The following is a 13,108-nucleotide window of genomic DNA, read 5'->3' as shown; positions in this document are numbered from 1 at the left end:
TGACACAGACAGAGGTGTCAGCAGAGAGCACTGTGGTCAGACTGGAAAGAACTACACAACTTCCTGTGGAGCATACAGCAGCTGATAAGTCCTTGAAGGGTTAAGATTTTTTTTATATATATATATATATATATATATATATATATATATATATATATATATAACAGTAGTAATATGCAGCACACCGAAATGTCATGCAAAGTGCTTTATTCCATGTGGTACAAAAGCGACGTTTCGCCGGCCTCACGCCAGCATTGAGAATGCTGGCGTGAGGCCGGCGAAACGTCGCTTTTGTACCACGTGGAATAAAGCACTTTGCATGACATTTCGGTGTGCTGCATATTACTACTGTTATTACCAAGGAACCAGAGGACCGTGGCTCCAGCATGCGTGCACCCTTCCTACAGACCTTCATCTTTCTTGATGTGCTGCTTATTTTTGGATTTATATATATATATATATATATATATATATATATATATATATATATAGTAATCTACAAATCTGTATAACTTTTTGGAACCAGTTGATTTGAAAAAATAAAAATAAAAAAAAATTAGATTTCCACCGAAGTACCCCTTTAAGCTAGAACAAAGGCTTTTTTGGCCAGCTAACCAATACCCTACTTTCTAGTGAAAAGGAGCAAGAACCCCAAAACATTTGTCTACAGATGTCTTGGCTAAAATCCCTAAAAATCCTTAAACTTTGTAATTTCACATTTTTCCTCCTCTACCACCCCCCCCCCTCCCCCACATCATACCGACAGGTACTGAAGGGAGCGGCGGGCTGGGAGCTTATAGTTCTTAGCTCCACCAAATTGTACTAGTTTCAGGACCTTGTATGAAAGTGTGGGTGGGCAGCCCAGTCCGCTCCTCTTCTTCTGGTAGGACTGCGTTGAATGGCCAAGAACGGGTCGGTGGACAGGTCGGCAGGTGGCCTACTGGGAATTTTCACGGTATCCTGATAGACCAGTCGAGCCCTGGGAGAGAACCTGTCATGTTGAAGTCATCAGGGCGGTCCGTCCCCCATGGCCTCTCCCTGCCCCAACAGCCTTGATTGATAATTCTCTCTCTGTTTGGGTATAGGGAGAAATCTACCAATCAGGGCTGGCAGAAATCACCCGGGATTGCTCTGATGAGTAGTGGTTCAGGCAGCATGAAAGTGATTCACAGATTACCAATTGCATTCCTGGCTGCCACGTGGGCTCATTTTGCTAGGTGCTCAGAGCTTCGTGTAATGAGTTTCCCTGGCCACTCCTCCCAGCTATGATTGAAAGCTTTAGTGGCCAGTGAGCAGATTCCTAGAGCTGTCATTGGAGAGAAGAGGTTGAGGATGTTAAACCATCTAAGTCAGCCTCCTGGCTGGGTTATGCAAGTTTCAGGACTGAAGTAGCTGGAATTGTTAGCCAAGATTGTCAAAATGACATGCCAACGTATTTGTGCTAAGACAAGCACGGGCCCCATTTATTTCAAAGACCTGAGCATAGTCAGCTAGTGCCTAGGTTCGGGTCATGTCCCAAGCTTATACAAGTTTTGACTGGGACTGAGAAACACAGCTTGCAGCTATTTTCAGTCCGAGACAAAATTTGGATAGATTGGGAGAATGACCTGAACGTAGTCACCAGTTGATTACGCTCAGGTCTTTGAAATAAATGGGGAATGTGCCTGTCTGAGCAACGATACGTCGGCGTGTCATTTGGACATTTTCCAGACGTATCCGTGTCTCGGAGGCACTGTCATGATGTGAACGAGACCTTTCACTAACCTCTCCGAACTCTGTGTAGGACTTTCAACAGTTTTGATAAAAGCCCAAGATTGCTTAAAGGAATACTCCGCCCCTAAATATCTTATCCCCTGTGCAAAGAATAGGGGATAAGATATCTGATTGAGGGGTTCCCATCGCTGGGAACCCCCGTAATCTCCAGTATGCCACCGTGGCATTCTGAACTTTTCGTTCCGAATGCTGGGTTCGGGCCGTGGTCGTACCGTCACACCATGCCGCCTTGTGACATCATGGCACACCCCACCATTCATGTCTATGGGAGGGGACATGATGGCCGCCACGCCCCCTCCCATAGGCATGAATGGAGGGGATGTGGTGTGATATCACAAGGGTGTGTGGCATGGCATCACAAGGGTGTGTGGTGTGGGATGACAAGGGGTTGTAGCGTGACCTCCGCTTTGGGAATTCAGGGTGCTATTTAGAATGCAGGGTGCAGCATGGCTGGGACCCCCCGCGATCAGACATCTTATACCCTATCCTTTGGATAGGGCATAAGATGTCGAGGGGCGGAGTACCCCTGTAAAATCTCCCTATAAACTCTTTAGGGGTTGAGCATTGACTTACAAGACAGCTACCTCCACTAGGGACTCTTTTTCCTTTTAGTGATGAGCTAATTTGCGTATGTTTTCCCTAGGAGCATTGCCTCCCTATACCAGCTTAGCAGGTTCCCCAAGGACACATGCTAAGCAATGTAATTACAAAGTTGCCCAACATTTTATGCAGAAATGAACTGCGGAATGTTCTATATTGCTATTTAGGAATTGAAAAACGTCCAACTGTGAACAGTGCATAATGTAAAATAATGTAAAATACCATCTAGCACGCAGATATACCTAAAAGGCAATAGTCAGACAGGTACAAACATCTCGTTCCCGACTCCTCATACCCTATTAATTCTTGAAGTAAAGTTGACAGTCTCTAACCTTTTGTTCTGCCTTACAGCTCTGTCACCTTTCATCCAGGAGATGGTTGGTTTTGGAGAGGCTTGCGGTTTACATTCCATAATGACTTCCTTGCCCTTGGTGATGATTATTGTTTTTTGCCGTTGGTTGAGCTCGAACGATGGAGCGGATGCTGTTAAGGAGAATACATATGAAAATAACAATCACAGATCTGAATCACAATGAAATTCCCCACTGTTATCGTATGCATTGGCTTATTGTGCCTATTTAGAAATGTCTCTGCAAAGACATCTCTCCCTTTTAGTCTCTTTCAAAGCCGAACACAAAACAATCTTTGCACATTTGATAGCGAGATGTGAATTCAAACGCAGAGGTTGTTATGAAAGCAAAGCCATCTCCGTAGGAGCATTTCATGGGAAGGTGTTTCCAAACGCAATTTACTATTGTCCCTTATCGTACTGTATGCGTAATGATGGTTCAAGCTATAATCCCGAAAAAATGCTATCACAAAGGTGTTCGTGTTGCTTCACTTTTTTTTTTTTTTTTTTTTTTTTTTTTCTTTACAGTTTAATAGGACCAAAACTATGTGCTGATGAATTTCTTTACATAACTTTAAGGGGCCTGGAACACTGTCACAGATAAGTCTAAAGTTATACAGTTCTAACAGCCTACATTGGGGAGCTCATATGAGGGCTCTGGTTTTTTCTTTTTTGTTTTTTATCAAGGGCCAGTTGTACTATGTAATTTTATGTAATGTTGTTTTCTGATAGATATATATATATATATATATATATCTATCTATCTATCTATCTATCTATATATATATATATATATATATATATATATATATATCTTTTTTTTTTTTTTCATTTCAAATTAGCATACTGGTAAAAATAGGCATATTTTATTTACTATTCTATTTCCTCCTATTCTGTTTTCTTCTATTTGTACTCCTCTCACTCCAGTAATCCTTGCCTGGAATCTTTCTTGTTACTTTGTGATTGTATCTCCTTGTTTACCTGCATTTATTCTTGGCTTGTTCTCTTAATACTCTTTTTGCTTAGTGTTTCTGTACAGCACGACTATATCTGACCTGACGATACTGACCTGACTAGTGGATATTGCTTGTTTAGTCTGTTCTTCTTGTGTTTGTCCTGTTTACTGTTCAGTTTGCTATAAACCCATTGTGTCCTGACCTGATCCCTGACTTTTGTATTTTGCTTGTATTTTATTATTTTGACATTTTTGGTAGCCCAGTATGGGAGTTGTTACCCCGTACCCTTGCTGCCCTCTCAGGCAGCCTCCCTGAAGTGTCCCCTGCCCCCTCCCTCTGTTCTACTGTAATTGTATATTATCCCCTATGTTATGTATATAAGAATGTTGTATCTTTAAGAATGGTTAACATGTGATCACCAGTTGTCATGTGAGTTGTCATATGATTGTTACCCAGTCTTTGTTCCTGAGTCTTTGCTGAGGTGCAGTCGAGCCTAAGAGTCTGGAGTCATAGGAGCCTCAAGTCAAGTCTGCAGCTACAAGCTACAAGTCTACAAGTAAGATAAAGCCACAGCTTAGTCTGTCTCCAGTCAAGTCAAGTCAGTTGCTGTCATCTATTGTCAAGTCAGAGTGGCCTGCACTAAATTGGCCAAAACCACTGCAAGTCCCAGCAAGCCCTTAAGGTCTCTGAAGTCACTGGTCACCTCCATGGGCCTGGCTGAACTGTATAGATTGTACCATCTGTCACTCAGTAAAGCTACCATTGTCCGTAACTTGGAGTTGGATTCATTATTGCCCCCGTGCCTAGCCCAGGATCCAGCGGTATACCTTTGGGTGGTATTGAGGATAAACCACGCCCTGGCATCACGAATACAAGGGGTTAATGCCATCTGCCCCTAGGGTAATTCCATCTGCCCTGCATCACACCCCATACCACACACTTCTATGCCTTGCACTTATTCAGTAAAGGGACTGTTGTCCAGTTGGGGGTCTGTTCCTTAGGGCAGATCATAGAGGTAGGCAGGGATAGAGGCCGTGGGTGAGCACAGAGATGCACATATCTCTGCCCATCCGGAGATTTACAGGGGTTAAATTACCAGGATTGGAAGTTTTTCCCTTTCCCAGAAGCTATAGCTAGCAAGAGCCTAGCTGAGCTCACATGATACCTGACTAGGAAGATCAGTACAAGCCTATTCCTGCCTGGGCAATGCACATAGACTTACCGTATTTTTCGTCCTATAGGACGCACCGGCGTATAAGACGCACCCAATTTTTAGGGGCAAAATCTTAAAAAATAAAGATTTTGAACCCAATAGTGGTCTTCAACCTGCGGTCCTCCAGATGTTGCAAAACTTCAACTCCCAGCATGCCCGGACAGCCGTTGGCTGTCCGGGCATGCTGGGAGTTGTAGTTTTACAACATCTGCAGGTCCGCAGATTGAAGACCACTGCAGGAGGAGGTAATACTCATGTGTCCCCGCCGCTCCGGACCCGTCACCGCTGCCCTGGATGTCGCTCCATCGCTGTCACCGTGTCCCCGTCGTTCCGGAACGTCTCTGCTGCCGGCCGGGTATCCTCGCTCTCCGTTGCCGCCATCACGTCGTTACGCACGCCGACGTACGTACGCGACGACGTGATGATGAGGAAGGAGAGCGCCGGCATACAGGGGATCCCGGCACGGAGCAGACACCAAGGAGGCAGGTAAGGTCCCTCCCGGTGTCCTGTAAGCACTAACCCGGCTATTCAGTCGGGCTGTTCGGGACCGCCGCGGTGAAATCGGTCAGCTTTGATCACCGCGTCTGAAGGGTTAATACAGGACATCACCGCGATCGGTGATGTCCTGTATTAGCCGCGGGTCCCGGCCGTTGATGGCCGCAGGGACCGCCGCGATAGGGGTGTATTCGCCGTATAAGACGCACCGACTTTTTCCCCCCAGTTTTGGGGAAGAAAAAGTGCGTCTTATACGACGAAAAATACGGTAGTACATAACCACATAGTCTTTGTTTGCTGCTTTACTTCGTACTGTACCTTACTGTATGGAGATATTCTTCAGTATGAACAATTGTCTTAGGGAAGGATACCATAGTAATGAACAGCAGCAAACAGCAAATGTCATAAATGTATGTCTATAATAAAATCAGAGGCATACCAGGGGTACAATAGAGGTCCTGAGTGATGGCCTTATTATGGCTCCATACAGAATGGAACCAAGTGGCCTGTTATACACCAGCTTATTTGTATACGTTTATAATATGGACATATTACAGATGAGCATGTTAATAGTTTTGCATCTGTTTTCCGTACTCTAAATACTAATGGGAGACTTCTAGGCAGGAAATGAAACTACATTAATAAAAATGGATGCAATACAGATGACATCCTGATGCAATAGAAATTAAATACAGGAAACATATGTGGTGTCCCGGCACCGTATTTCATACAGTGCCTTAGTTATTAGTCCCCAAAGTTAGAGTCCCTAGGACTGTCGGGGTTCGCTTCCCTAATTCACCCCTAGTCACCCCTTAGTAACTTCATATTTATAAATATTATCTATTTAAATATATGTATATGGTGTTACTCACTTGTTTTAGCATCGCAGGATCTGCGGGTCATGTGACACGGTTCACAGAACTCTATGGTTTGCTAAAGGACCTTTGGTGGTTCTAGTCAGGTGATAACCCACAATCCTCTGTAACGGTGAGTGACAACTGGATGGACCAATCTAAAACCGCTCAGCCCCTGTCCATATAAGGGAGCTGCGGCCATTAATCGCTCTCTTGTTCCTGCGCTGCCAAGCAAGCAGCATCTCTTCTCTCTTGGGTTGCTGACTCTGGACGAGGTAGGACCTCCGCAGCTTTCAAGACAATTACTGGGCCAAAGGCTTGCGGCCTAGGCCTGTGCTAGAGACGGATAGTTCTTACAATTTCCCGCTATCAACGCAAGCCCTCTGGACCTAATCCAACCCTTAAATCCAGCGGATCTATGCAAATACAATCCTCCTAATCTTAAGAGAACTTTCCAGTCATAAGCAACTGTCAGTCACTGCTGTGCTGTCTATATAGACCCTGTTATATGGACTGTTACCGATACTGCATGTACTGAAAATCTTCAGTAAAGTTCCTCCAAGTTTTAAGTTCAGCACTGCTGTGGACAATCCATTTATTTTACACTCACCTATCCCTCTTGGGAAGGGGGGCGATAGGCCCAGCATCACTACAGAGTTTTAACCCTCACCCTGGCGTCACGAGTGACAAGGGATAAATTAACCCCTCATATACTACAGCAACACCCCAACAACCCTACACCCCCACCAGGCTAGCACACATACATATGCCTCCATATTTAATCCAGTCTCAATAGACTTCAATGAGTGTATTACATCGGGCATGTTGTGGATATTTTATACATCCATGTGAACAGCCCCATAGATTAACCTTACAGTTGTATCACAGTCTATAAAAACATGGAAACACTCGTGTGAAATCGTTCTTAAAGGTTTTATTGAATGGAAAGGATGATGATGCCCTTTCTGTCTGGACAGGCCAATTATTTTTAATTAAATGTCTTTTTTGGTTATTTATACTTTACTTTAAAAAGAAAGAACAATAATAAGTGTAAAAATCAATGCAAAATACCAATCAGGAGATGTGACATTTACAATAATATAATATATAATATAAATCAGACTCTATAGGATTAAAGGGCAATACAGGATCTAGATTTTTTTAAATTTATATACAACGTGAAGAATTTCACCATTCAAATGAGACCTTCTAAAAACTTAACATTTAGTTTATTTTTGTTTTGTTTCCTTGCTTTTTATGGAAACATGACTTAATTTAAGGGGGTAGTCCTGGGCAATTATTATTTTGTTTTATTAAATTAGCTGGTGCCAGAAAGTTAAACAGATTTGTAAGCTACTTCTAAATAACAATCTTAATCCTTGCAGTACTTTTCAGCTGCTGTATTCTCCAGACTAAGTTGTGTAGTTTTTCCAGTCTGATCACAGTTCTCTCTGCTGACACCTCTGTCCATATCAGGAACTATCCAAAGTAGGATCAAGTCTCCATAGCAAACCTCTCCTGCTCTGGACAGTTCCTGACATGGACAGAGGTATCTGCAGAGAGCAATGTGGTCAGACAGAAAAGAAATTCAATAAGAACTGCATACAGCAGCTGATAAGTTCTGGAAGGGTTAAACTTTTCTAAATAGAAGTCATTTACAAATCTGTATAACTTTCTGGCACCAGTTGATTTAAAAAAAAAAAAAAAAATTTCACCGGAGTACCCCTTTGACACCTTATTTTACAATATACTGTCGCCATTAAATCTTTATGCTTTTAAGAACCTTGACAGCTGTCATTTAATCCAAACACTCAAATGGGTCTGTGAATGGAAAAACAAAGAGTTAGGTTTTATAGAAGGGGAGGAGGAAAAATGAAAATTGTCCTTAAAGGGGTACTCCACCCCTAGACATCTTATCCCCTATCCAAAGGATAGGGGATAAGATGTCTGATCGCGGGGGTCCCGCCGCTGGGGACCCCCGCAATATAGCCCAACCACGGGAACGGAAATCTGTGACGTCACGACTCCACCCCCGTGTGACGTCATGCCCCGTCCCCTCAATGCAAGTCTATGGGAGGGGGCGTGACGGCCGTCACACCCCCTCCCATAGACTTGCATTGAGGGGACGGGGCGTGATGTCACACGGGGGCGGAGTCGTGATGTCACGGACTTCCGTTCCCCTGGTCGCGACCCAGACCCTCCAGCGCTTCCAGACAAGAAACAGGTGGGTGCCACATGCTATATTGCGGGGGTTGCCCAGGGGCGGGACCCCCGCGATCAGACATCTTATAGGGGATAAGTTGTCTAGGGGTAGAGTACCCCTTTAAGGGGTTAATAGTAAACTTAATTTCTCACTCCCAGAGAATAAACATCTGTCGGCATCATGTAATGGATGGAACCACATGGAGGAAGGATCAGCATTAAAGACGTTCTTACCTAGAACCTTCAGCTCTGCGCTTCCATAGATAATTCCATAGATATTTTCAGCCAGACATTGGTACATTCCTGCGTCTGACTGGTTGACATTATGGATGGTCAGCATACCGTTCACCATCTCCACTCTGTTCTGTAATACATTACAAGGCATACATAAGAAGGCTGGTCATTGTGGTTCATTATTATTGGCCATAATCAATAGAAGGAAAGGTATCCAAACAAAAAAATATGTGTATAACTAATGTACAAAGTTTTTTTTTTGGGATGTTTTTGAGCCTCATAAAAATGGACCAAAATCCATTAGTTTTTCTGCTTTTTGTCAGTTTTTTCCTTGTTTATTTCCTAGCCATCTTTTGGGCTACCGTATTTTTCGCCCTATAGGACGCACCAGCGTATAAGACGCACCCAATTTATAGGTGCAAAATCTAAAAAAATAAAGATTTTGAACCCAATAGTGGTCTTCAACCTGAGGACCTCCAGATGTTGCAAAACTACAACTCCCAATATGCCCGGACAGCCGTTGGCTGTCCGGGCATGCTGGGAGTTGTAGTTTTGCAACATCTGGAGGTCCGCAGATTGAAGACCACTGCATAGGAGGTAATACTCACGTGTCCCCGCCGCTCCGGACCCGTCACCACTGCCCTGGATGTCGCTCCGTCGATGTCGCCGTGTCCCCGTCGCTCCGGAACGTCTCTGCTGCCGGCCGGGTATCCTCGCTCTCCGCCGCCGCCATCACGTCGTTACGCACGCCGACGCACGTATGCGACGACGAGGAAGGAGAGCGCCGGCCATACAGGGGATCCCTGAACGGAGAAGACACCGAGGAGGCAGGTAAGGTCCCTCCCGGTGTCCTGTAAGCACTAACCCGGCTGTTCAGTCGGGCTGTTCGGGACCGCCGCGGTGAAATCGTGGCGGTCCTGAACAGCCCGACTGAACAGCCGGGTTAGTGTCACTTTCCCTTCAGACGCGGCGGTCAGCTTTGATCGCCGCATCTGAAGGGTTAATACAGGGCATCACCGCGATTGGTGATGTCCTGTATTAGCCGCGGGTCCCGGCCGTTGATGGCCGCAGGGACCGCCGCGATAGGGGTGTATTCGCGATATAAGACGCACGACTTCCCCCCCCCCAGTTTTGGGGAAGAAAAAGTGCGTCTTATACGGTGAAAAATACGGTATATTGTTTTTTCTTACAAACATATATAAAAGTATGTAAAAAAATATAAAAATAAGGAAATAGTTCAAATCATTAATTGTTACAACACAAAAATAAAGCAGATTGTCCCTATTTTCCCTTTGATTATAAATATCTATAGAATAATATTCAATACACAGACAATCAGACTGTACATTTTCTTTTAACCCGACACACGCCTGACATATACAGGAATTTTTCAGATTGCTCTTCCCTTTACTGTAAATAGGCGATACTATGCCGCGCCTGGAGATAAATCAGAAAGCTTCAATGAATCCCACGGAGAGATGGGCCCTGCAGATTACTTGTACTATTCCTTCTATCTTACTGTACATATGTTCTATAGGACAACAGATCGTCAGCACCATGTGTCTGATTATACCGGGGATCACAACAGGAGAGGCGCTGCGGTGTCTTATATATCAGAATTTAATATACATTCTGCAAATAATATAGACCATGTTTGCATTTAAATGCTTTCCTACACATAGAGAACATGTTGGGAGGGAAATATTTATCTATGTAGCAATTTAACCATCTAATAAACCATTTATCTATCTAGGAACAAAAAGATGACCGCAGCACTCCAAAGTATCAAAAATACAAAGTGACTTTTATTCCATGAACAAGCAAGATTCCAGAGACCTGCCTGCACCATATTCCTTCATTCGCTGTTTTGGAGGTGCTGCTCTACACCCAATTTTATTTATTTATCTATCTATCTACCTATCTATCTTATATCTATATCTATCTATCGAATATCTATCTATCTATCTATCATCTATCTATATATCTCATCTATCTCTCTCATATCTATCTATCTGTCTATCTATCTCATATCTATCTATATACCTACCAAAGAATAAGTTGGCCAGCACTATTGATTCCAAACTATTGTAAAGACCTGGCTTATACCTTGCTGTATATTTAGCCCAGCAGCCTGCACCTGTAAGCCAGGTCTTTACAATAGTTTGGAATCAATAGTGCTGGCCAACTTATTCTTTGGTTGTATTACACATACGGGGGAGTGGCTACCTCCATGTTGGCTCCTGCACCCCACCCACCTCTATCAGGTGTATATAAGGTGCCTTGGATGTTTCAGACCTTGCAATGCCTGCTGTACTGTTCACACAGAGGCATATTCATAGTGTAGGGTCCATCCCAATGAGATCACCTTACCGTGGTGGGACGGTCCACGCTATTTGGCGCCAAATTTGCAAGCTAAGTACCTCATAATTTCATAGTTTCATATTTTCATTTATTGCACTACAGCTGTATAGCTTTTCATGATCTATCTATATACTCATGATTTATCTATATACTCATGTTTCATCTATATCTTTGTGCTAGCAGTGTGCTGCTGTATTCTCCTGTTGCTATCTATATACCTATCTATCTCATATCTATCTATCTCATATCTATCTCATATATATCTATCTATCTATATATCTCATATCTATGTCTCTCATATCTATCTATCTATCTATATATCTATCTATCTCATATCCATCCATCCATCTATCTATCTATCTATCTATCTATCTATCTATCTATCTATCTATCTATCTCATATCTATCTATCTTGTATGTATGTATCTATCTATCTCATATCTATCTATCTCATATCTATCTCATATCTATCTCATATCTATCTATCTCATATCTATCTCATATCTATCTATCTCATATCTATCTCATATCTATCTATCTCATATCTATCTATCTCATGTCTATCTCATATCTATCTATCTCATACCTTTCTATCTATCTATCTCATATCTATCCCTTTATCTAATTTCTATCTATCTTTCTGTCTATCTCATATCTTTCTATTTATATAAAAAAAAAAATTTGATGATAATTAGGATGCATTCAGGCACAAGATCTACTGCGGAATTGTCAAGGTTACAACTTGAAGTTCCCCAATTTTAAATCTGCAGAGGATCCAAAAAAGTCTTGAAGAATAATTCATCTATCTATCTATCTATCTATCTATCTATCTATCTCATATCTGTCTATCTATCTATCTCATATCTATCTATCTATCTCATATCTATCTATTTATCTCATATCTATCTATCTATCTATCTATCTCATATCTATCTATTTCATATCTATCTATCTATCTCTCTCTGTCTGTCTATCTATCTCATATCTATCTATCTATCTATCTCTGTCTGTCTATCTCATATCTATCTATCTATATCATATCTATCTTTCTCATATCTATCGCATATCTATCTATCTATCTATCTATCTCATATCTATCTATCTATCTAATATCTATCTATCTATCTAATATCTATCTATCTAATATCTATCTATCTCATATCTATCTATCTATATCATATCTATCTATCTCATATCTATCTATTTATCTATCTATCTCATATCTATCTATCTATATCATATCTATCTATCTCATATCTATCTATCTATCTATCTATTGTCACGATGCCGGCTGGCAGGTAGTGGATCCTCTGTGCCAGAGAGGGATAGCGAGGACCGTGCTAGTGGACCGGTTCTAAGACACTACTGGTTTTCACCAGAGCCCGCCGCAAAGCGGGATGGTCTTGCTGCGGCGGTAGTGACCAGGTCGTATCCACTAGCAACGGCTCACCTCTCTGGCTGCTGAAGATACTGAAGATAGGCGAGGTACAAGGGAGTAGGCAGAAGCAAAGTCGGACGTAGCAGAAGGTCGGGGGCAGGCGGCAAGGTTCGTAGTCAGGGGAGATAGCAAAGTTCTGGTACACAGGGTATAAACACACAAAAACGCTTTCACTAGGCTCTAGGGCAACAAGATCCGGCAAGGGAGTGCAAGGGAGGAGACCAGATATAAGGAGGGAACAGGTGGGAACCAATTAAGCTAATTGGGCCAGGCACCAATCATTGGTGCACTGGCCCTTTAAGTCTCAGGGAGCTGGCGCGCGCGCGCCCTAGAGAGCGGAGCCGCGCGCGCCAGCACATGACCGCAGGAGACGGGAACGGGTAAGTGACCTGGGATGCGATTCGCGAGCGGGCGCGTCCCGCTGTGCGAATCGCATCCCCAACGGCCATGAGAGAGCAGCGCTCCCGGTCAGCGGGACTGACCGGGGAGCTGCAGGGAAAGAGACGCCGTGAGCGCTCCGGGGAGGAGCGGGGACCCGGAGCGCTAGGCGTAACAGTACCCCCCCCCTTAGGTCTCCCCTTCTCTTTATCGGGTAACTGCCTCCCCTGGGATGAGGACACCGGGAAAGGATGG

At 43.4% G+C, this 13,108-nt stretch overlaps 1 protein-coding gene across 4 annotated transcripts in view; it reads right to left on the bottom strand.

Annotated features, from left to right (window-relative positions):
* The window catches only part of CNTN5 (contactin 5), a 1,441,523-nt gene that overhangs the window by 348,821 nt on the left and 1,079,594 nt on the right, over positions 1-13,108 (bottom strand). For all 4 annotated transcript variants that reach the window (XM_056561527.1, XM_056561528.1, XM_056561529.1 and 1 more), the window contains 2 exons: positions 8,677-8,806; positions 2,706-2,856 (listed from right to left, as the gene is read on the bottom strand). In XM_056561527.1, coding sequence (XP_056417502.1) covers positions 2,706-2,856; positions 8,677-8,806 — 281 coding nt within the window. The remainder of the gene's footprint in view (positions 1-2,705; positions 2,857-8,676; positions 8,807-13,108) is intronic.

This window comes from Hyla sarda, chromosome 2 (genome assembly GCF_029499605.1).
Source record: "Hyla sarda isolate aHylSar1 chromosome 2, aHylSar1.hap1, whole genome shotgun sequence".
Taxonomy (NCBI): domain Eukaryota; kingdom Metazoa; phylum Chordata; class Amphibia; order Anura; family Hylidae; genus Hyla; species Hyla sarda.
Note: the sequence above shows the minus strand (reverse complement) of the source record. Positions and strands in the feature narration are given on the sequence as shown.